The 23,978-nt window shown below is 36.8% G+C and overlaps 1 protein-coding gene across 1 annotated transcript in view; it reads left to right on the top strand.

The window, feature by feature from the left end:
• PDE1C (phosphodiesterase 1C) overlaps window positions 1–23,978 on the top strand; it is a 301,936-nt gene that overhangs the window by 244,669 nt on the left and 33,289 nt on the right. Inside the window, exons 14-17 of the mRNA XM_058422827.1 lie at window positions 5,292–5,412; window positions 6,590–6,765; window positions 10,512–10,808; window positions 14,122–14,196. Coding sequence (XP_058278810.1) covers window positions 5,292–5,412; window positions 6,590–6,765; window positions 10,512–10,808; window positions 14,122–14,196 — 669 coding nt within the window. The remainder of the gene's footprint in view (window positions 1–5,291; window positions 5,413–6,589; window positions 6,766–10,511; window positions 10,809–14,121; window positions 14,197–23,978) is intronic.

Here is a 23,978-nt window from a genome sequence, read left to right as displayed (position 1 = left end):
ACATAGGGTTGTGTATGCTTGGGAACCAGTTTTCCTGGTCTTCTCATTTTGTGCTCCTTTGCTCAGAAAGACCAGAAGAGGGAAAAAACCTATTCCGATGTCCCTTGTATCAAGCTACTGCAAAATTAATGTTATATTAAACCATCATGAATAAAATTTACCTTAGAGGCACTTGTCAGTTGGCAAAGGCAAGCTTATTTAGTCATATACTATTTCATTTGTACAGTTTAGTAATCCATTGACATTGTAGTGGTTTCATGTTCGCCAAATTTTGGTTGCCAAATTTAGTGTAGTGGTCCTAGTGTTTATTCTCTGTTTGCGGGAGAAAGATTAGGAGAAAAGCAAAGCAGGCTCAATCTTAAAAATAAACAAATAATTTTATTAACACACACTAAAAGAATGGAAAAAGGAAGTTGAGGAAAAAAAAATAAAACAAAACAGAATGAAACTCCAAAACTACTCTTCCCTCCCCTTACAAACTGTTAACTTTCCTAAAAACAACATAAAAAGACAAAACCTGTGATTTTCAGTCAGTTTCATCATTTGAAAATAGTCTTTCACCAATCTTTAGGAGAGAAGTCTCTTAGAGTAATGGATCCCACTGACAACATAGAACAGTTCTCTTGTGTCACAAAAAGAGCCGTCCAGGGAAATCTGCTTTAGCGACCCTTCCCATTAGCAGTTTCCCAAGCTGCTTATGGGTCATGGGTCATAGACTTTTGCTATTGGGGTGTCACCTTTTAAAGATGAATAACTCCAAAGGCAAAGGGTTCTTCATCTCAAGGAACAGAGATTATCTTCTCATTCCTTCACTGGTGCAGAGGACTTCTCATCTCTATCTCTGTTCAAGCATCTTATGGGATTAATATCACTTAGTCCATCACAAACACCTTTGCTCAAATCCACACACAAATTTAAACAACCACCTCTCCAAATGCATATCTTTCCCATGATCTAAAGGGGTAATCTAAATATAGAGTTCATTTCCATGGCTCAATAAGAAAACCAGCCTAAAATGGAATGGCAGACTCCCCAGCCCTTGTCCCAATAGGCCTTTCACTCTTGCTCCACTGACTTCATACTCTTTCTTCTCAATGTTCACTCTGTCCCTTTCTTTTCTCTCTCAGGGAAGGGTTAGGCCTTGGAAGCTTCATGTTGCCAGGAAAGGGTTAAATCTGCCCAGACTCTTTTTCTCTCTTGCTGCAGCTCATGATGTTAGATTTTCAAGGCCATGCTGGTGAGGGGGGGAAGAACTCATAAAGAAACATCAGAGATCAAAGGACCCGGGCAGTCCAGAATCAAAAAAACAGGCAGGATCATAAATGCCTTTTTTGCCCACCCCTCAGTTTAAATCATCCAGCCCAGCCAGGCCCATAGCTGGTATCACAGGCCTGGCCAGAGGGCCTGCCCAGCCCCCTTGCTGGCAGCAGATGGGGCCCGAAGGCACAGTCCAGCCAGGGCCGCTCCTCTGGGCCCGGGTAAGCCCAGCCTGGCGGACTCCTGGCTGCTGTACAATGTTACCTTTCTCTCTGGCCAAAGGGAAAAGGGCTGACCTGCAGGAAACCAGGGTTTTATATGGATACTTCCCAAAGTCGCATTTGACATTCTCAGAGGTCAAAACAGATGTCAATACACCAAACTAGCCTTCTGATAGATCCTTGTCCTTTCTAAAGCATTTCAGCCATAGCTAAAAAAAATCAAACTATGCCAACCCATGACAGACATTAATTGACTACTCGTTATTTTTGCCTTCTACCATTATAAAATCATTAATTTCTCTGTCTACAGCACATTTTGACAGTGTCTTTCTCTAATGTCCCTTTTGTTAAATTGCAACAGCCTGCTTTCTGGCTACCTGCTGAGATAAGACTTTCAAAGTTGTAGGCTGGATTCTCAGACAAATAATCTTTCATTCATTTATTTTCCCAATAATTAGCCTCAAAAAATTGTTTCCTGGAATAGTAATTACATTTCTTTGCAGAAAGAAATTACTTCCTTGCAGAAGTAAGTTTTTACTGAATTCCAAATTGTGCTATTATATGATTGGACTTGCTGATCTTAAAGGTACTTTCCAACCTTAGTGATTTTATAACTGTCATCTGCACCAAGTAGCCATCAATTCTCACAAATTAAAAACCTTTGTTCTTTTTGTTAGTGAAATAAAATTGTTAGTGAAGTAAAATTCTGGGTTTGGTTCTATCAGGGACACAGCCTAGAAATCGTGTTTTAGTGGCTCAACTTGTTTGCAGTTGCTGGTTTGCTGCTGTAAGGTCACTCTACATGTGACAACAGTGGGCACACATTTTCATTAATAAAAGCTTTTCACAAATGCATACTGAAGGTTTTGGCAGTATAGATTTCTTGCATGAAATTAAGCAATTCAACAGAAAAAAACTCCTCAAAGAAAAGAATGTCTCTGTCCTGTTGCATGAGATTATGAAAAAAATGTTCAGTTTAAACTGATAGATAAAATCCCAATGAATATAAATTATTGAACTTTATTTGAAAACCTATTAATGTTAACTATAATGACCACTTTATCATCCTTATTCAATAGAATGAATATGGCTAATACTACTGTACCATAATGAAGTACAGAAATTGTGAGAGATTTTTGTTGGGAAGTCATGCTGCTTGTCAGAGTGGGGGAGAGGAAAAACTGCAAAGAAAATCAGACCAAGAGTTTCATATTTTCCAACAAGAATATTAGGAACTAGAACTTCTCTGGCTCAAAGTCTAGAAAGCTTGTATTACTGAAGATCAGCCTTTATTGTCATTGTCCTCTTCTGCAGCTGATAAATGCAATAGCCTGTTTTTATTTTTGTCCTTTTACTATCAAGAAATAAAAATGCACTTTCAGAAAACATGGGATAAAAGCTGATGAGTGCATGGTGCTGTTTTTTGGGGGGGGAGGGGGGTGGGTGCGTGGGGTTTTTTTGTTTTGTTTTGTTGTTGGGGTTTTTTTTGTTGTTGTTGTTGGGGGTTTTTTGTTTGTTTTTTTTTTTATGGTGGCCTTTAGAGAAAATGTCCCCTACATAATTTTTTCAATGTTGATGTTCACAGGTATAATGAATGAACACTAGGCATTTGTCTGGAATTCACTCTTAGCATGCAGCATTAACTGGTAAAATCATCTTAGTCTCTAGGGTACAGAAATGTTTATCATGCTCATTCTATTGAAGGAGAAAAAGGATGATGAACTGGTCATTAGCACTAATAGGTTTTAAAACTCAGGCTCATTATTTGTTATTCAGGATTTTAAGTAAATTACTGTCTGAATCTAAGTGTCTTCAGGTAAAGAGTAAGATCACACAATGGGGGGAGGCATGTGGGAAAATGGCAAAAGTTTCATAATTTTTATTAAAGTCCTATTTTTTTTCTACAATAGCAGATTATGATTCCAACTTTATTATAATCCCTATTTTAAGGTAACATAGTTGAATAACTTATTCATATTATAGGGAATAGAGGAAAAAATGCCACTTATCAAAGAAAAGTTGTCATATGTATTTGAATTTATTTACCTGTGGTCCCTTTTGGCACCTCTGCTCATCCTTGCTGATGAGATGCAAGACCCCTCAGAGGGAAAACTTGATTCTTAAACACAACTGTTCAATGTGTTTATGTGCAACTGTTCAATATCTCACAAAACAGATCCCACTTCTTGCTGCTGAAGTTAGTGACACATTCATGTGTCTGAAGTCAGAGATTTACATGTCTCAGTGTTGTTAGTGGTGAAGGAGCAAATGGCAGTGGTATTGCTTGCTGAATAGAATGACAAGGTACTATGACTTGGATTTCTTTGGTCATTAAGGAGTAAATAAGTTTTTGAGTGAAGGGGAATAGAGGAGACATATAGACAGACAGACGCACAAATGTGTAAATCAAGTTCTCTTTATCCTTAGGATTCCTTTGGTATGCTTAACACTGTTCTCAGTCGGTAAAATTTTCAGTGCCTAAAAAAATTATATGAAATTTTCTGGGACTATCTGGGTTGTGATCTAGCATACAATTTCCTGTTCAAGCTTTATACTGCATGCATTTCTGATTAAATACCTAGGAATTATTTTCCTAAATTTTAATAGATATGACCAACCCAGTGTTATGGAGGCATGATTCACATGTTCACATAAAACTGCATGTGTCTTTAGATTTACAGAATGTTACTTGAAAGTTGATTGGCATGAAAATACACCTAATAATACATCCTTTTAGAAATTTAGCAAAAATATGGGGAGGGAAATGGAATTAGGAGGATGCTCAACTGCTTTGCACTCAAGATATGGATTGAAGCATCTGTGAATTCAGACGCCTGAACCACATGATATCTTCCTTTGTTGTTCAGTTATCACCTAGAATCACCTAGAAACACATCATGATCTGGTCAGAGAAATCACAATATTATAAATGAATAATTAATTGTTGGTAATTAAAAAGTATCTAAAATTTGTAATAGTAGGGATTTGTAACAGTAGTAATTGTAACCTGGATTCCAATGTGCCTTAGGTGGGACTAAGGACTTTGTTGTTTTCTTGGCTACCTACAGCACTAAGTAATTTCATAAGTGAAGTGCTAAAAGAATTAGAGAAATGTGTAAGCTACTGTAAGCTACTCCCTTCCCTATTTTATTCATGCAGTTTGGATTTTCCTTCATCTCATGACTGTATGGCCACAGGGCTCTTCAGTCTGCACTTCTCAACATTCAGATCGGAGCCATATTCATCACTGTCAAAATGTATACTGAAGTAGAAAATATTTGTGTCTTTATTTTTTCCTTTTTTTAATATTAAAAAATGTGGGAAAAGCATCCAGACCTGTTTTATTACCAACAAGAAAAATCTGGCCAAGCACTGAGGAGAGAGAATTCACAGCAACATACTGATATGCAGTAAGGGTAGTTTAAGCTTGCTAGTATTACTACTATAATAATTATTTTCTTTTTTGAGAGAGTTCTTTGAAGGTGAACTTTGCTTTTAAGTTTTATCTAAATCTACTAGGAATTTGACTTCAATATCACACTACTTTTCTTATAAAACAAGTCTTGATGAGTCTGTTTATGTTCTGATTTGCCAGAGTTTCTTTCCAGTACCTTTTACTGCATGCTATATTGTGGGTCTTGGGTCAGGGATTAAAGTATAACTTAGTTTTCCTTTTGTAGTATTTGCCTATCCATCTTTCAAGTTACAATTTTTTTACTGTCATTTACAGTGTGGTCATCTGTATTTACCAAAGCAGGGACTCCACATAAAACTTCCTCTTGCCTACTTGATTCTGCTTGTGTTTCTGCTTAGGTTTCATTGACTTCATTGTGGAACCCACCTTTACTGTGCTGACTGACATGGCAGAGAAAATTGTGACTCCGCTAATTGATGAAGCTTCCCACTCTGGCATGTCTGGATTTAGGCGTTCCAGGTAAATAACCTTGTGCCCTCTCCCTTCACTCTATTTGAGCTGCCATTGCGATCAACTGCCCTGGTTTCCCCCCTCTACAGTGTATGTCTTTCTTGTGGCTTAAAGACCTATATCTGCATTGTCAACACTGAAGCTCACCTAGTGAGATGACTTTGTGCAGAGAAAGTCCAGCCTGGAGGAGGTCCAAGAGGGAGTAGGGTGGCATCAGCCTGAGTCCTACCTTCTAAGGCAAGGAGCAAAAATGGTTGTAACCATGCAATCAGATACACTCTCACTGTTATCTTAGTCACTAATATCAGAGAGAAGACAATGAGAGTAATTGGGAGACACTTGTTTCTTCACGCCTAGAAGTATAAATGGGATTGATACACAAATGATGGCTTGAAAGAATAAGCACAACTTTGTGACAGTATTTAGGGTTATGCAACTGTATGAAGAAACCACCACAATTCACTTGGAGTTTAGGTGTAGGAAGACTTGGCCCACTCAACCTGCAATGCTGTTTTAGAGATACTGCTCTTTCAGTAGTTTAATTGACAAGGCATATCTTGGGATTCAAATGCCACATGGCTAGTGCTCCCTAGAGTAGGGCTATCAGGATTTGCCCTCCTAGGTTACTTCTTTGCCCTTGGGCAAACAAATACCAAACACTAGTATCTTTCTATCTTTCAGTAACCTTTCTGCCTTTATTAAAATATTCACACTAAAGCATCAGAAGTCAACTGTAGGATCTGTAAAATGGCTGAGGCCCTGAGGCTCAGCTGAGGTCACCAAGCCCTTGACAGAGACTGACCTGTGCCTAATACCTTTAATTGGTGAAATTTAGGAGACTCCTCTTGTGATATATTTGATTTCTAGAATTGTCTGACTCTCCAGTAATATTTAAGGAGTGGAGATACACAAAAAAAAGTAGTTACAGCACTTTGATTCTATTTCTTAGTGAGCATGAATAAATAGATGGGGAAAAGGAGCCCCTTATTTCTAATAGTGGTTCAGATTGTACTCTTTGCTTTAACATTAGTTGGCCTGGGGTGGGAGAGAGGGGAAGGATAAGGGATTCAAGCTTAGTTTTTCCAGGGTGGCTCTGTTATCTGACTTTCAACCATTATTTTTTCTTAGCTATATTTGAGTGTATGGGATGCTGATTTCTTCTGTGTTTTGTGATATTGTGTCCCAGTTTGAATAGCATTAGTCTCTCTGAAGTTAAAAGATCAAGTGTTAAGACCACTGAGTCCGAAGGAAGTGCCTCACTCAACTGCTCCATACTCACTGGGGACTTCAAATGTTTTAAAACCACCTGGACTGAGGTGGTGCAGCAGAACAGGGAGAAATGGAAAGCACAAGCCAGCAAAGGTAACAGCCAGGCTTCTTACTGAAAGAATAAAATTGTTGACCTCTTCTTCTTCAAGCTCATTATCAATCTAACCATTCTCAAGCTGTTAAGTTTGAAAGAATCTACCTATTGAGTTCAACAACCCACTCTGAATTCAGGAAGATAGGGACATTTTGACTCATCTGTGCCTTACATTTTTCTTATGCAGTTTAAGTGTACATAATGAAGAGGACGTGAACAATGGGAGGAGAAAAAATTTAAAGGGAATTCCCCTAAAGTCACAAAGAAGACTCAGTAGGTGCAAAAATAGTTGGAATGGTATTTGTAAATATAGGTTTATCAATTGTTCATTGTTGTAATAAGTCAGCCGAGACTCCATTATCTTAATTCCAAAAAAGTCAATTCTTTATTCACACAACTCATTTTATACAGTTTTTACAGACCATGTGGGCAACTTTAATTGGTTAATAGCTTTCTTGCCAATTACTCTACTGGTTAGTAAAAGATATTGTACTTGTCCATCAAATCTCTCTATTCTTGGATTGTTTACATATTTTCTTTACTGATTCCTGTGGGACAAATCCCTTGTTATTGCAGGTGCATTTGTTTTTCAACCCAAATGCAAATGAGTTCTCATACCAAGATTGTTTTCACATGGGAATTTGCAAATTGATTAACTACACTTAGAATAGATGACAGGCTAGCTTTTAATTTAATAGAGCAGGCCTGATTTTATGAGGCCTTTCTTTTATAATTCTTTTATCTGTATACGACAGTTCGTTGGGGTTGAAAGAGGGTGATAGTTTTAGATATGGATGATAGCTGGGGGATAGTTCAGGGGAGAAGGATATTCTCTACTCACAGTTGGTTTCATATTTCTGGTGATAACTTGGAAAATTAATTAGGAACTAAGCTGAAAATGTGTGTGATGTCATTGGTCTGGGAAGGACTGCAAACATTTCAGAAGAATATGAGGGCTGTGTTGGTTGAAGGTTGACCAGGGTTCAATACTGTCATGAAACTGAAAAAAAATTCCAACCAACACCCTACCACCATTGAAAAAAACAAGCAAAGCAAAGCACAGCAGCGCGGCACTGACACACACACACACAGACACAGACACACACAGACACAGACACACACACACACAGACACACACACACAGACACAGACACACACACACACACACTCACACACTAAAAAACCCTCAAAAGACTTTGTTTCCAAGACCCTTCTGGCATTCTTCTCATCTTTTCAGCAGTAACAAGGCCCTCAATTCTGTTCTGTGCCCACTTTTGGGTCCACAGTTTTGGCCACTGCTGTTTAAAAAACATATAAACCATAACATATAAAATATAAAATGTATAAAAACCATATAAAGTTATAGACAATGCAGAGTGCAGCAATGAAAATTGTGATAACTTGTTTTCAGTTAAGAAAGTGTATAGCTGAAAGCAGTTTCTTGAAGACTACTGCAGCTGCAAAAAAAGGAAACTATTTTTACTCAAATACCAGGACCATTAAGAGAAGAAAAAATGACAGTTTATAGACATTATTATAATGTCTAATAAGTTAGACATTAGCAAATCTTTATTATTGAAGTTATTTTGGAAATACTGAGAGCCATCTTTTGAGAATTATTTAGGTACAATTGTCCCTTAGCTCAAGGGTATGGGTGATTGCCCAAGGTATCCCAGAGCCCCTAGGTGATTTATACCAGATTTGGAACAAAACAAAGGAGGAATATTTCACTGTTTTTTTTCTTTTCTTCATGAAATTGTGATACAATTTATTCTCTGACCTGGATGGTTGTTGCTCAATCTCTTACTTAATACAGTTGTTTTATTTCATATAAATGGAAAGAGTTTGATTTTAATGTATCATATGGCTGTGACTTCAGGGATTTGGCTTAGTTCTCCTAAGTGCCAGAGCAGATTTTTCCTCTTCAACTGAAAGACCTGTCTAAAGGTTCAGGAAACTATGTAGTATTCAAAACAAGTTTTCCTTTGTGTTTAAAACTTGCCATTAAGGAAAAACACTTTTAAGCATTCCATGAAAACGAAAGCAAAACCATAATGCAAAATCTGTTTATTTCCCAGGAACGCTTTTTTCCCTTTTTTAAAGTTCTTTTTTTATTATGTTGTGGGGGGTTTTCTGTGGTTTATTTATTTATTTATTGGTGGGTGGGTGTGGGTGTGTGTATGTGTGTGTGGTTTGGGGGGTTTTTTCTTGTTTTTGTTTTGTTGTGGGGGAGGTTTTTTTTTTTGTTTTATTTAATATCTAGCAATTCCTTATGAACCACATTAAAGCTAATCAAACACACAAAGCATTTAACATGTTCAAGTGTCTTGCGGAATAGGAGTGTTGAGTGAATGAAGTTACAAGTTACAATACAGGTAACTAGTTTTAGGAATTTAGTTTCAACATGTACCACATATATTTTCTTGACTAAACATAAACTATATAAAAATCCTATGTGCAAGACAGACCTGTGGGGGACTTCTACATAATCTTTGTGTTTCTAGGTACATTTAGCAGTACAAACATGCATGGGTTTTTTTAATCCTGAAAGAGTTATACAAACATATGGCCCAGCATGCCTTTTTATGGGTTAAGGACTAAGGAACTGCTTTTGGACTCCAGACCACTTGCATCAGTATATTTTTTCAGATGCTATTTTCCCTTGATTTGCAGCAGGTTTCTGCACCACCCTTCTTGCCTCTCATAACAAGGCCTACCACACAGCAGGGGCTTAAATTGCTGACCCTTGACAAACTGGTGTCTCACAGTCAAGACGCATTGCCAATAAATACAATTATTATTATTAAGAGAATATAGAAACATTTATTGTCTGTTGACAGCAAATAGAAATTGGGGATCAGAAAGGAAGGAACCTATTACTGCTACTTTTGTAGTTAATACTATTATTAAATTATTTGTAAAATACTGTATTTCCTTTTGTAATGGCATTGTCCCTAGAAGCCTCAGTGAGCTGTTTTTATCTGGAGTATGATATTTATAAAAAAATTTTCATAGGGTGTGGGAAAAGTGAATTTATTACTGATTTAGAACTGAGTAAACAAACACTCTGATGTACAAAACTCCATTTAGATAAAGTATTCTCTGATACTACTTTTGACAAGAGACACTTATCCAATGGTGTAGCAAGCCCAGTTCTCCTGAGACAAAGTTCTGTCCTGTGGTTCAGATGCAGAATAAAGCCTTTTTTGTTTTGTTTTGTTTTGTTTGTTTTGTTTTTTGTTTTGTTTTGTTTTTGTTCCAGATCCCCAAATGAGAGGAATCCTGTATGTCATGAGACCCTGAGATTAGCTCAGTTGGTCAGAGCATGGGCTTGACCTCTGTATGTCCCATTCACTTAAGAATCGCAATTTATGGATCTCTTCCAACTCAGAATATTCAGTGAAATCTGCAAAACATCCCTACAGCCTTCAGTAGCTAGTATCTCTTTTTTGCCTATTAAGAATGTCGAGGAACCACTTTTTCAAAGGTGAACTTTATACAGTGAAAAAAGGACATGTGCATAGAATACATTTAGGACAACCAGGGGAGTTATTTTCAGAATATTTTGTTAAATGTCCTCCTATGATCTTTTTTCATTGTCAAAACGGTTTTTATATCTATCTAAGTAAATTTCTTTGCATGTGAAAATCTAAAGTAGATTTAGATATATGAGTTGTTCTTGTCAATTTGACTTATAGTTGTGATTTCTTTCCTTGTTTGGCTCCTTTCTTTGCTGAAGATGCAGAAGAAAAAGCTAAGAAAGAAGCAGAAGAGAATGTTTATCAGGGAACAGATGAAAAGGAAGGAGATGAACAGGATGGGAAGCCAGGTGAAGATGTCACAGAAGCAAAGACAGAAAACAGCAAAGAACCAAATCATGGAGAAAGCAAAAGTGCAGATTCCAGTAAGAATCCTGTCAATGGCACTTGGCAGAGTGGTATGAGCAAACACGAACCCTACCAAGGGAAAAACGCACCTAGGACAGATAAGAAAATGTATCTTCATCATACTGTGGGGGAAGAGAAACAGCATGTCCAGAATGGTGAGTTCTCTTCTTCTACTGAAACATATATCCAGCCCTAAAACCAGTATCTCACCTCAGTGATGGGGGGAACCTCATGTCCTGAAAAAGCATTCCTGTGCCCAGAGTCTCTTCCTGAACATAGGCATAGTCACCTAGATATGGGAAACAGAAACTAAATTAAATTACAAGTAGTGTATTTCTGTAGAAGGAGTTCACCATCACTGCTTGGAAAAAAGGAAAATTTTTTTTTTTTTTTCATGGAACACAAGTCGCCTCTTACAATACACAGCAAGGAAAGGTGAAACAAATATTCCTGCTTCAATGTATACCTTCCTTGCTTCTGTAGCTGGCAGAGGAGAAGCCACAGTTGGCTTATGAAATCATTTTAAACCCTATTAAAGGCATCTTTGATTTGAGTCTCAGATCGAAATATATTTTGTAACACAGAATTTTTCTTCTCTCTTTTTTTAGGATTTATTTAATCTATAGTTCATTTGTTCAGTTTATTTTTATAAGGACAATCACTAGCCTTTATTTTTTGAGGTTTTTTTGACAGAAATTTTATTCCAGATTTTTTAACTCACTGTGGAACTGAGTTAAAATAAGAAGTCCATTTCTGCACCCAAAAAAAGGTGGAAAATGTTTGAAAATTCCATTAAACATTAAAAAAACTTATTAAACCCAACAGAAGAGATCACTTGTCTCTTGGCCATTTCACTGTCTTTTCTTGCACAGCTCCTGCTTCCTGGACCCAATATCAAAAAATGGCAGTACAGCCATAGGTGTCTTGTCAAAAACTTGGCTAGTATCATACAGTCCAAAAGTAGCAGAAAAACTACTTAGAAGCCTCCTCTTAGAAAAAGACTGAATGAGCATTTAGGCTTTGAAAGTCCAGGCTCAAGCAGTGAATTTAGATGGCAGGAGAAGCAGAAATTCTGTTTAAAACATTCTTGATGCCATTCTCAGGGTTGCTTATCTGTCCCAATTCTTTTTTAATTAGATGGTTTTTTTAGATTGGAAGGACTGTGGGAATCAAAGTTGTCATTCTCTCTAATGCATGGGATTTTTCCTCAGACACTGTCACATGTGTGAACAGGAATGGGCCCCTCAGGAAGACAAAATGTCAGGGACATACGAAATGCGAGTTAGATTGCACCAGACTTTTCTTCTGCAATCCTTAGTTTTGCATGCTTCTAACAACAGTCATTTTGTTAGTACTTTTTTCAGCAATGGGTCTCTACTGCAGGTATCAAAAGTACTCTTAAAGGAATTATAATGATTTCTGAAAATTAGGGTCTTCCTCAGAAAAAGAAATTCTGCTCCTTTATTTATGGGGTAAGGCCTTTATGAGAACAATCACTGCAGAGTCTCTGGGGACTGATGAAATCTTAACATTCATATCTCTAGATTTACCAAAGCTTCGTTTATGCCTATATGTTAATATCTCATCTAATGTATTTGTCTTATTATTTCTCTGCCTCTGTAACCCCTTTCAAAGAGATCATTATAATCATTATTCTGCTCTGCTGGCAGTATGACTGGGTAGATATTCCATTACTCAAAAGTCCCCTTTTCATAATATTCACTGAAAGTTCAGAAATTGTGTTACCAGGTGAGTTTGAGAGAGCAAACACTGAAACAGTGCATGTGTAGATATTTAGCATTTTTTCCTGCATACATTTAGGGTCAAGCAACTTGTTTATGCAATGGTCGAAAAAGCTTTGTTAGCTCATCATTTCCATTAGCTGTATGATGGTGGCAGAAATGCAAGAATACTTCTGTGCTTTGCTATGTACACATTTGTTTTAGTTCCTGAAGACTGCCCTTTTTTTTTTCTTTTTAAGACCACCTTCATCAAACAGACATCTCAACTTTCGGATCTGCTCTCTTTCTGTACAAAGACCCCAAGTCAGTGGCAGTGTGATCAGCTGAGGAGGGTGCTGCTTGTCCTGTATCATCTTGCTTTCTTTGTTGTGGTGGTTTTTTTTTTTTTTTTTTTTTTTTTTTTTTTTTTTTTTTTTTAACCACATAGTGAGCTCAGGAAGATAAACATGAAAAGTTTGAAAAGTTTTGAATAAAAACTGAACAGAACATGCTTTGGTTTCATCTTGTTAAATATTTTAGCATTTGAAAACCATTCCTCTTTTATACTATGATGAAGCTTAATTGGAGAGAGAGAAATTGACCCACTACCATCCAAGAATAATGAATATGCTAACGGTTAAGGCACGTTGTGGAAAAGGGAGACCTCATTTCTCTATATTTTTTCTTTTTTTCAGTTGTTCAAAAAATAAATATCCTCGGCCCATTAGTATTTTGAAGGCAGATCATATCCTCTTTAACCCTCAAAACCTTTAATCTTGATCCAAAGGCTTTCCAAAGGAAAGTAGTTATAGTACCAAAAATAGTAATACAAATGGAATATGCCTCACTGTAATAGAGCCTCACATTTACAGAATTCTGAAGTGAGACTCTTACAGCTTTTTGTGTTGAGGTGTGCATCACAAAAGGAAAAAGACCTTTCTTGCCGTTTCGATGCTGCAGCTGAAATAGCCCTGTTCTGCTACAGTTTTCCATTTAAGTTTTTATTTGATGTAGCATTTGGCGTTCTCATTCAATGATGGGATGGTCTGGTAAGGTCTGATGTGCTTTGCTCTATGGCTAATAGAGAACCAAAAAAAGAGTCACTCTTGGTTGACATTCTTGGCTTCATAAAATACATCCCATCCTAAGTCTCTATTTTCATCCTGCATGAACCATTGCTCTGCCAAAGGCCTTGATTTTTTGGTTTGCTACATAGACTGTAAAGGCAATGATCAATGCTAGGATGATTGTTCCCTGACGCCAACACAAATGAATCAGTGAATAAAGGAATCTGGTAAGATAAAGTAAGGCAAAATTACATAGGCCTGTTCAAGGTATTGAAGATGGCTCTCTAAAACAGACACTTGATGAATCCTTACAGGATCTTATTTGTTTGGAAAGCATAAATGTTTCAGACTCCCGATTTTGAAATGAAGCTTATGTTCAGGTTTTTTATGGCCTACATACAGTCAGAGGAATTGTGAGTTTGCATATGAACTTTAAAAGGTTTTGTTAATTAGAAGAATTTTTAAAGTAGATTTTAAAACTTGGTTATCTGTAGGAGTTGGGTAAATTTTTTCTGGTGCTTTCTTCTATGAAAATGTATTAATTAAGTTCTTTTTGAACTCAGACCAAAGGAACAACATCTCCTTTGGGTGTTGCAATTTCATTGAGTTATGAGCATTAAAATGCACTCTGCATTAAAATGCTTATAGCATTTCCTATTGTTTCTTACTGCTTTTTCTAGGTGAATTAAAGGAAGACAACAAATTGGACAGAAAAGATAAGTTTAGTGTGGGGGATGAATCAAAGAAAACAGATGGTAAGGACATTTTATTCCATTTATGACACCCATTGTTATATGCAATCTATTGTTTCCTAAACATCTCCAGTTTATTCTAAAACTGAAAAACTTGTGTTGTAACCAGAAACAAACTTAACAGAAACAGACATTAAATTTGAAAAAGTCCATTGAAGCATTCTGAGGGAAAATCATTCCTTTCACATAATGCCTAGTACCAGTTAGTTCTGCTGGTAAGCCTTATCCATGAATTTTTGTGCAGTGCCTGAAAGAAAAATCCTGGATTAGTAGAGTTCCTTAATAGGAAATGCAGATTTGTAAGATTCTGAGTTTGTTCGAGCTGTATTCCTCTGTCTGTAGGGACAGGCCACACTGGGCATGAAGAAAACAGACCCAAAGGAAAATGCTGCTCAAGGGGTTCTGTTAAGGATGATATTGAAATGGGAGATTGCTGAAATATTTTTGAACTGTAGCAATCCCAAACCATAGGATGGTTTCATGGGCGTCTGGGAATAATTTCAAATGAGTCTGAGCCTAGTGTGGAGGTCCACAGATATTTTAGCAGCCTCAGCAGTTTGGAAAAACATCTCTAAGTTCTGCAGTCTGTTTACACTTTTGCACTGCCTCACATGTTTACCACAGGCCTATGAGATGGTATCTGAACCCACATTGCTTCAAAGGCAATTGCTGAATAATTAGGTAGCAAAATAAAGGTGAACAAATTTTCTAGCATTTTCTTTGTCTATGCATTAGTGAAATGTAACTATTCCTAAATATAAATAATGCAGTGCTTTCTTTTGATGGTGGAAACCATCAAAATTATTTAAATTCCTACTGCTCTAGCAAAGTGGCAAATAGGAAGGAAATATAATACCTCAAATAAACACATAAAATATTTCATCTAGAAGCATATATTAATTTCAGACACATAATTATGTACTTTTTCTTAAAAGGTGCCTTGGTCACAATTGTTTAAAAAAAATCAGTTCTTTTGTTAAGAGGTCATTGAGTTACATGTCTGTCAGGAAAACAGTCTTGAACAAGTACCAGTCACAGCTCTAACTGCAGTCATGCAGAAACTAAACACAAATACTGAAATAACATATCACTCTTCAGATTTTCATGAGTATGTGCAGTTCCATATGTAGCTATCAAGACTCCAGAAAGATAAATGGGCAGAATGACTGCTCTCCTACTCTGGTGGGTGATGGCTGAGCAACAGTTGTGCTGGAGGGCTGCATCCTTGCAGGACCAGGTGAATGCAGAAACACTGGGGCTTTTTTAGGAGGACTCAAGAGCACCAGTTCAGCCAAGAGAGAAGACCCATGACTGTCTAACTTTGAGGAAAAGGTTACATTTGAAGGCCTTCACTCTCAAGGTCTTAGAAAGATTAGGGCCACATATATTTTTGGGCTGGAGGACGAAGAAATGAATATGTCATACTAACTTGAAGATTGAAGATTGAGGATGTGAATTTGGTTCTTTGCAAGTTTCTTATCTTTGGTTTTATTTATATTTGTTATTTATTGTCCTGTAAGACATAGCTAAGTTCATCTCTTTAGGAAAAGACGAGTACCATGGAACCAATTGATTACACTTAATAAGCAAATCTAGCCTTGTAAAAACAATTTGTAGGCTGACAGTTTCTAATTCAGACAGGGTAGAAGCAGATTATAGCCAATTACCTAATTTATAAAAATCAGAAAAAATATTGTGAATTATTAGAAATGTGCACCTTAGAAAGTAAAACACTAGAATGGCACTTCTGCTTTGCCAAATACTGCACAACCTGTTCTGTCCATTACGCACTCCAGAGTACAATATCCTTGGAGAAAGAAACATTATCCATAGCTGTTTGCAGACTACTAAAATGTCTACTTGAACATATGCTTTCTTTTGTACTAGTGCATGGTCTTTCACACATCACACACTGGAAAAAAGATTTAAGAATTAGAAAGATTGAGAATATGTCCATAATGTGCTCACCACATGTAATTTGATGGTGGGTGAAACTCTGCCTGGACTTTTTACAGGGTCAAGGGTACTTGGGATTTACAACCTCTGTTCAGGGTGTAGCTTGGGAGTACTTGTACTAAATAGGCCCATTTGTGTATGTTTAACATAAGAGCTTCAGCTTTCTCAGCACTACCCTTTTGCATCAGTTGAAGTCCTGAACCCAACTGACAACATTCTGTCCTACTGAGCAGGCATCCTGCACCTGGAAAAGAAAGCTGCAGACTGTATTTTGCATATATCTTTTAAGGATATGTATCTAAGTTACTTTTTAAATTATAAACAAAGCTATTGTAATAAATACTTATAAGCATACATACATGCCAAAATAATTCTAATATGTTTGTCCTTCTACTACATGGGGAGCCTAGTGACTAGAGACACATAAAATAGCTAGCCATGTTGACATAAAGATGTTGAAAGTACATGTCTACCCTGTAGTCACAGGTGTGAAATGTAGTTTCTGTGTCATTTACCTTGAAGCTACAAAAAAATACTCAAGTGGGCATGCCTCTAGGAACGAGGATCAAGCTCACTGAGAATGTGAGGAACTACATGTCCAGCCAGACCATTGTAGGACCAATTCTATCCACACCAAAGCCAACTGCAGTAAAGCTAGTTTAAGGATGGCTATGTAAGTTACAGTCGTATCTTGGATTTCAGACTTAACTGCTTCAGAATCCTGTGCAAATCTTTTCAATAAAGACTAGTCCTCTTTTCATGTTAATCTGATCCTCATATTATTGTTGGTTGGTTTTGTTTGGGTTCTCGCCCCCCCCCCCCTTTTTTTTTTTTTTCCCCTCCCTGTGGGAGAAACTGCTTGTTACTCACTACTCACTACTGCCCTTTTTCTGTTTCAAGAGAGTAAATATGGGGATGCCATTTGCTAAATGAAGATCTATCCCTGTCAGAGACATCATCAGCACAAGTAGTTCATCAAGTGTTTCCTGTGGGATAGAACGTTGTTAAACCACTTTGGAAAACTAAATTTTCTCATGTGAAATCATTGCTTGGCAAACTTTTGGATGGAAAATTATAAGCAGTCCCACGGACACAATTTTTCTTTACATTCCAGCCTTTCTTTTTCTAATAAAACTGACAGCAATTGAGAAAATTATCCTTCCTCATTACAGACATGACATAAGGAAGAAATTTTTTACAGTAATGGTAGCAAAACACTGGAACATTATGTGCATTGAGGTGGTAGAAGCCTCATTCCTGGAAACATTCAAGGTCAGGTTGAACAAGGCTCTGAGCAACCTGATCTAGTTGTAGATGTCCCTGCTCATTGCTGTGGAGTTGGACTAGATGACCTTTAAAGGTCCTTTTTCAACCTAAACTATTCTGATTGCATGATTCTATGATTAACACTTTCAAGGGTTATTTCTATCACGTATTTCTTTCTTTCTTTTCTTTCTTTCTTTCTTTCTTTCTTTCTTTCTTTCTTTCTTTCTTTCTTTCTTTCTTTCTTTCTTTCTTTCTTTCTTTCTTTCTTTCTTTCTTTCTTTCTTTCTTTCTTTCTTTCTTTCTTTCTTTCTTTCTTTCTTTCATTCATTGTGGGATTCTCCATGAGACTAGACCACCGCCAGTGGCAAAAGAAAGAACCTGCTCTTTGTCCGGGGGGAAAATATTTCTTTATTCTCCAGTCCTGCCCTGCCTTGGCTGGAGACCTTCCCCAATCGCTTTCCGGTGCCAGAGAGACCTCAGCCCTGCCCAAGAGGGGGCTTTTTCCCCAGGGGGCAGGGCCCAGAGGCAGGGACAAGACATCATCCAATCAGGGAGAAGTGGCAGTGGAAGAGTTAGGTTACAGCTGAGTAAGGACAACCCACATGATACAGATTACAGATCCAATAAAACATATCACAATTAATGCATTACAACATTTCTTTCTTTCTTTCTTTCTTTCTTTCTTTCTTTCTTTCTTTCTTTCTTTCTTTCTTTCTTTCTTTCTTTCTTTCTTTCTTTCTTTCTTTCTTTCTTTCTTTCTTTCTTTCTTTCTTTCTTTCTTTCTTTCTTTCTTTCTTTCTTTCTTTCTTTCTTTCTTTCTTTCTTTCTTTCTTTCTTTTCTCACTGGGAAAAGATTCTGCAATGTTAATGCAAAGTTTTCAGTGTAACTTCTTGTTTTGGGGAAAACACACTCCATTCAATCAAATATAGTCTCTCAACTACCAATTGTATACAAATAAAAGGTTCCTTTTTAGTGTGTTTTTCCTAGGGATGTATTACTCTAGTGGTAATATGCATGTTTCCACACAGAAATATACAGGATATTTGCATTTCAACAGCTAGTACATACAGTACTAGCCTAATACAGTCAAATCAAAACCTGTGTTTTGACAGCTCTGTTTCAGTACTACATTATTCTATGCAGTGCAGCAAAATAAAATAGAATAGTTACTATAATATAATGTAATATAATACTACATATAGCCTTTTTAATGTATGCACGATATTTCAGAGATGGAGGTTTTAGCTTTCTTTATTTTGATTTTTTTAAGATAAAATGTTGCTTATTAGTAGTTAAAAGCTTTTCCTTTGAGTTCCATACATTGCCCATGCCAGCAGGTAGAGCTGCCTTTCAGTCTTAATTTTTCTTGATAATGATTTCTTGATCAGGAAGTGAAAATTCCACTGATTATTAAGTTAAAGCTTTAATTTCTTTCTGTCCCAGTTGTCTCAAAAATCAAGTGGCAGAGTAGCTGGCACAGAATATTATCTGACAATGTCTTTGGTATAGGAACATGGTGGTGAGAAGACACTATGATGAGAATTCCACAATTATTCAGAGAGAGTTGAATTAACAGGATTCTTCCCAGCTTCATTTGCCAAAACTTCTCAACCATTTAAAATTGCCTGTCTTTGCAGCCTTCTGCAAAATAAATTTTCTCTGTGTCAATCGAGCCAAGACCACTACATAGCAATGAACACTAAGTAAACTTCTGATGAAATCCTGCTTATGTAATATTCATTATTCTGATGTTGTTTTAAAACAGGCTGCTCAAATGTATAAGTGAAGAGCATTTGTGTATATCTCCTTGAGAGACATAAAAATGTAAATTATAGGTAATATTAAAAAATTTGCCATTTCTAATTCTGTTTCAAAAGATAAGCTGATCTCTCCATTATTGTCAGAAGCAAAAAATCCATTTCCATTTGTAAGGCAAACACATTGTATTTCTCCTTGCTGCTTGATAGTGCTCTTCATATTACATGTCAGAATACAGCAGCACAGGCAAATTGGAATGACCGTAGTCTAAGTCTACTTACTAAAGACAGTTTCCTTCCTTTTCTCACTTCTTTTTGGTGGCCTGTTACTTGAATTACATTAACAGCTATGGCCTCAAGTTACAAATCAGAAAGACTTGTTAGCTTCTGGAAAAACTTGCTTGAAACGTGAAGGCATTTTGCTTTCCAAAAAGACATATTTCATTGTAATTTATCTCTGCTGAACAATTGTTCCATAGTATTGTAGTATAGGATAACTGGGGGGTGGAACAGTTTCTGTGCTTTTTAAAATCCTTTTTGTGCTCTTCTGAAAGAAAGTTTGCCTAATTTAGCAAGTTGCACCTAAGGCAAGCTGGAATTTGCATAGAAGAATGCATTCCAAATAAATTTTTATGCAGTTTTAATAGCAGATGAACATGATTGTTGAAGCCAAGTGCAAAATACATTGTTAGTATCTAGACAGGGCAAACACTACATCATCATGGTATGCATGCTTGGTGAAAATATAGGGAATACGTAGACAGGTATATTTTATAATTATGCAGGTGATTTTGCAACATGTCAGTTTGGTGTGTGTAAGTCTTGGGGAAAGCACCTGATTTTCCTCTGAGGCTTTCATGTGTCTCTTTTTTAGCCTGCTCTTTATTATTCATAGGATCCTAGATATATATGGTCTTTACAATGCTGGATTGCTTTTTGATTCTACTTTACATGAAGTCACAGACATATGTGACAAGCTGATAAATTGGGAATTCCATTTGTCTTGATGTGACTATTTGGAATATTCAGGTGCATGGTGAAGAAGAATGATCACTGGAGGCAGCTTAACTAGGGTTTTTTGAGTACTTACCTCCATGGGGAACATTTTTCCATGTTACCTTGGGTCCTTTACATATAGTTCTGCTCAGAGATGGCATATGGTTGCATTGTTCCTCAGGGATAACATTCATGGTCCTAGAGACATGGAAGATTGTGTAACTAACACAGTGCATTGCAGAAATTCTTCCTTGATTTTGCACCATCAATTGATTTATTGCACCAGTCAGGGAATACAGCTGTGACATTGCTTTTATTATAGTTCTTATCCCATTTCAGAAAATTTGCCTGTGTGATGATGGATAGAAATTTTCCACTTCAGCAAGAGGAATGTCCTTTTGCTCCCAGGTGCAAGAATTATGTTTGGTATAGTGACAATCAGGCTTCTTTTTCCCAATGCAACACTTAATCCTGAAAGAGAAACAAGATCATGTCTTCTCATGAGAAGAAGGAAGAATATAAAATGGCTCCTCAGAAGACATTGGTGACATTTAGATTACATCTTCAACAATGTACAGAACAACTAGCTTCCAATTTGAGCATATCAGCTACAAGAACCAGATAGGACTCTTATAAGATGTGGCTTCCCATCCCAAAAGAGAAAGCAACATTCAGGTATCCAGATATTCATGACTGAAAAGTGTAAACTTTATTACTTATAATCATTAATTGATCCATCTCTAGGCAATTCATTAATTTCTCTCCTAAACAACTTTCTTTTTCTTAACTTCAAAAGGTGGTACTTGCAGGCAATAACAAATGTGGAAGAAAGTCAACAAGTGTTATTAGTTGAAAAGTGGTTTTGTTTTTTTTTTTAGTCAGGCTAAAGTATTTAGGAGTTTAATTCAAAAAACAAGTGATTGTCAAAAACTGAAGACATTGAAAAAATCCAAATGAGAATTTTTGCTTTGAAATGATGTTTCACATTTTTATTTGCCATTAAGTAAATGGTAAACATGAAAGTTTTGTTAGATGAAAAGCTCAGCCTGATCTTTTATCTTCTCTCTATCCCCACTGCCCCTCCCAAACCCCCAATCTCCAACAGACATTTTGCCATTTGAGAAATGCACCAGTTCCTTGTGTCTGACCCAGAGCTAGGCATTATCCTAATTTTTGTTTTAGTTACTCAGCCAAAGAAGCCCAGTGCTTACTACAAAATTCTAATTCACATATGTGGCTGAAAACTTTTTTTGGTTTTGATGATCCTTCTTGCTGTGGAAGATTCTATTTCATTTGCATGGTAAGGTTTTGGTAGTGGGAAGGGCTAGAGGGGTGGCTTCTCTGAGAACTCAATAGAAGCTTCCCCCATGTCTGACAGAGCCACTCCAGACAGCTCCAAGATGGATCCACCCACCAAGCAAGCCCATTAGGAGTGTATGAGAAGTCCTCCCCATGAGGAGGAAGGAGCAGCAGAGACAATGTTTGAGGAAGTGACTCTAACCCCCATCCTCTGTCCTCCTGTACCCTGTGGAGGAAGAGTTATGAAGTTAAGCCCAGGAAGAAGGGAGGGATGGGAGAAAGATGTTTTAAGGTTTTGTTTTACTTCATAGAAGCCCACTCTGATTTCATTAATAAATTAAATTAAATTTCCCAAGTCAAGTATGTTTTACCCATGACAGTAATTGGTGAATGATCTCTCCCTGCCCTTATCTCAAAACATGATCCTTTCCTTATATATTCTCTCTCCATGTCTTAGAAGAGGAGTGATAGCGTTGCACCTGGTGTCTAGCCAAGGTCAACCCACCACACAACTCATCCCCCTTACTCTTTGAAAAGGATTGGGGTTTTTGTTTCCATCCACAATGGAACATCTCTTTATAAAAACAATGATCTAGCTTTTACCTCAAACATATACAAAGGTTTGATTTATGTTTGATTATCAAATATAGAATAAGTTTTTGCACCTAATCTTTTAGGTGGCTTTACTTAAAAAGTATCTAATTTCTTTCATACATGCTTTATTCAGGAAACTCAGTCATTACTTGGTATAACCAAACCTTTGCCAGTGTATTCATTATATTTTTATCTGCTTTTATATATTTCCATAATATGCTGGTAGGCAACTAACATATATTAAACTAAAACTAATCTCTTTTCTCACTGATGTTATCCTAGGTCATGTGGAATGCAAACTGTCAAGCGAACATAAAACTCAATGTCAGTGTGAAAAGAACTAGAAATTGTTTGACTTCATGAACAGTTTGGTACAATTATGTGCCAAAGCTCCAAAACCAGGACACCTTCTATGCTAATGCTATTTTTCCTCACAGAAAAATTAATGCTATGCACTTGAGTCATATGCTAAACTGAAGCGATACTATTTAAATTCACTTACTAAACAAGTATTCAAAACTTTTTCCCAAAAGCATTTATTCTTGTTTTCCCTTGCTTTAAAGAGAATGCAGGCACCTTCAAATCACATTTTGTTTTCTTTGAAAAAAATAATTACTCCAAAATTTCTCATCCATTAGACATACTAATAACAGAGATGAATTTACTTATGATGCATATTTCTTATTTCATTGATCTTCTAAACTTTGCTTCTTAGGCCTCATACATCCTTGGTGCAATGGAAGAAAGAAAATATCATAACTACAGAATTTATTTCTTCATGGTCTTAATTATCTTTGAAAAGGCTTTCAAATGGCTTTAGTAGGAGACAAGATCATCCAGTGCTGAGAGCTGAGTACTTAGATTTCAAAATCTTCATTTTATTTTGGGAACTAGAAATAGCTTCAATGGTGTTTTTCAGGTGGAAAAGATGCAGATTATGACTGAGCCCACTTTAGCACTCAGGGAGACAGGAATACCCAGGTTGGAGGGAAAAAGCTTACAAAAAAATAAGAAGGCTGCTTCTTTTACATGCTGTAAGATGCTGAGTGAGTCCACAAAGGAATTAAAAAGGAATTAAAAAGGAATTAACAGTGGCATATTTGATGATCTGGTTTGACCACTGCAGATACTTCTGTCATTTGGAAAAGACTGGATTATAGATTATATGAGATGCAGTTACTCAGACTACATTGTGCACTGCATCAGTAGTAATTGTTTTATGATATCAAAGGCCATACAGAAATTTGCAACTTCTTTTATCATTTCACTCGGTGCTTAGATGTAGCTGGGTTCTGGAGGGAGCAGAGCCTGCAATAAATAATCTTAGTTTTAAAACTTCTGTTTTTAATTAGTAGGGGGAGAAGCTACTTTCAAACACCATATCAACTTTGTTATGAACACTTGAACAGTCTTCCTGGGTTAGACCAAGATTCCCTTTAGCTATCTATCACCTGTGTGACAACATTTCACAGCAGAGATCTTAATGAACAAAAAACCAAAGTCAGAGCAATGGGTGTACCCCACTATAGTTTTCTGTGTTCCAGAGAGCCAAGGTCAAATCTCTGACCTGGATACACTCTGATGGATTTTTCTTCCATTACTTAGTCTAATTATCTTTGGAGCCCTGGCACTTTTGTGTAATGGGCACTGCTACAACACGGTTCAAAATTTACTTAGGTATTATGCGATAAATCATATATTTTTATTCTTTGCAAATTTACCGTTTGATAAGTTCTTTTGGTAATTCCCTTCTTGAATTGTGAGAAATAGTGAGTAATTGTTCCCTTTCACATTCTTGGTGCTTGTAGAATTCCCCACGAGACTAGATGGCCGCCGATGGCAAAAGCAAGAGTCTGGCTCTCTAACACCGGGTGGGATATTACAGCTTTTATTCTCAAGTCCGGCTCTGCTTGCTG

The sequence above is a fragment of the Hirundo rustica genome, chromosome 1, assembly GCF_015227805.2.
Source record: "Hirundo rustica isolate bHirRus1 chromosome 1, bHirRus1.pri.v3, whole genome shotgun sequence".
NCBI lineage: Eukaryota > Metazoa > Chordata > Aves > Passeriformes > Hirundinidae > Hirundo > Hirundo rustica.
Note: the sequence above shows the minus strand (reverse complement) of the source record. Positions and strands in the feature narration are given on the sequence as shown.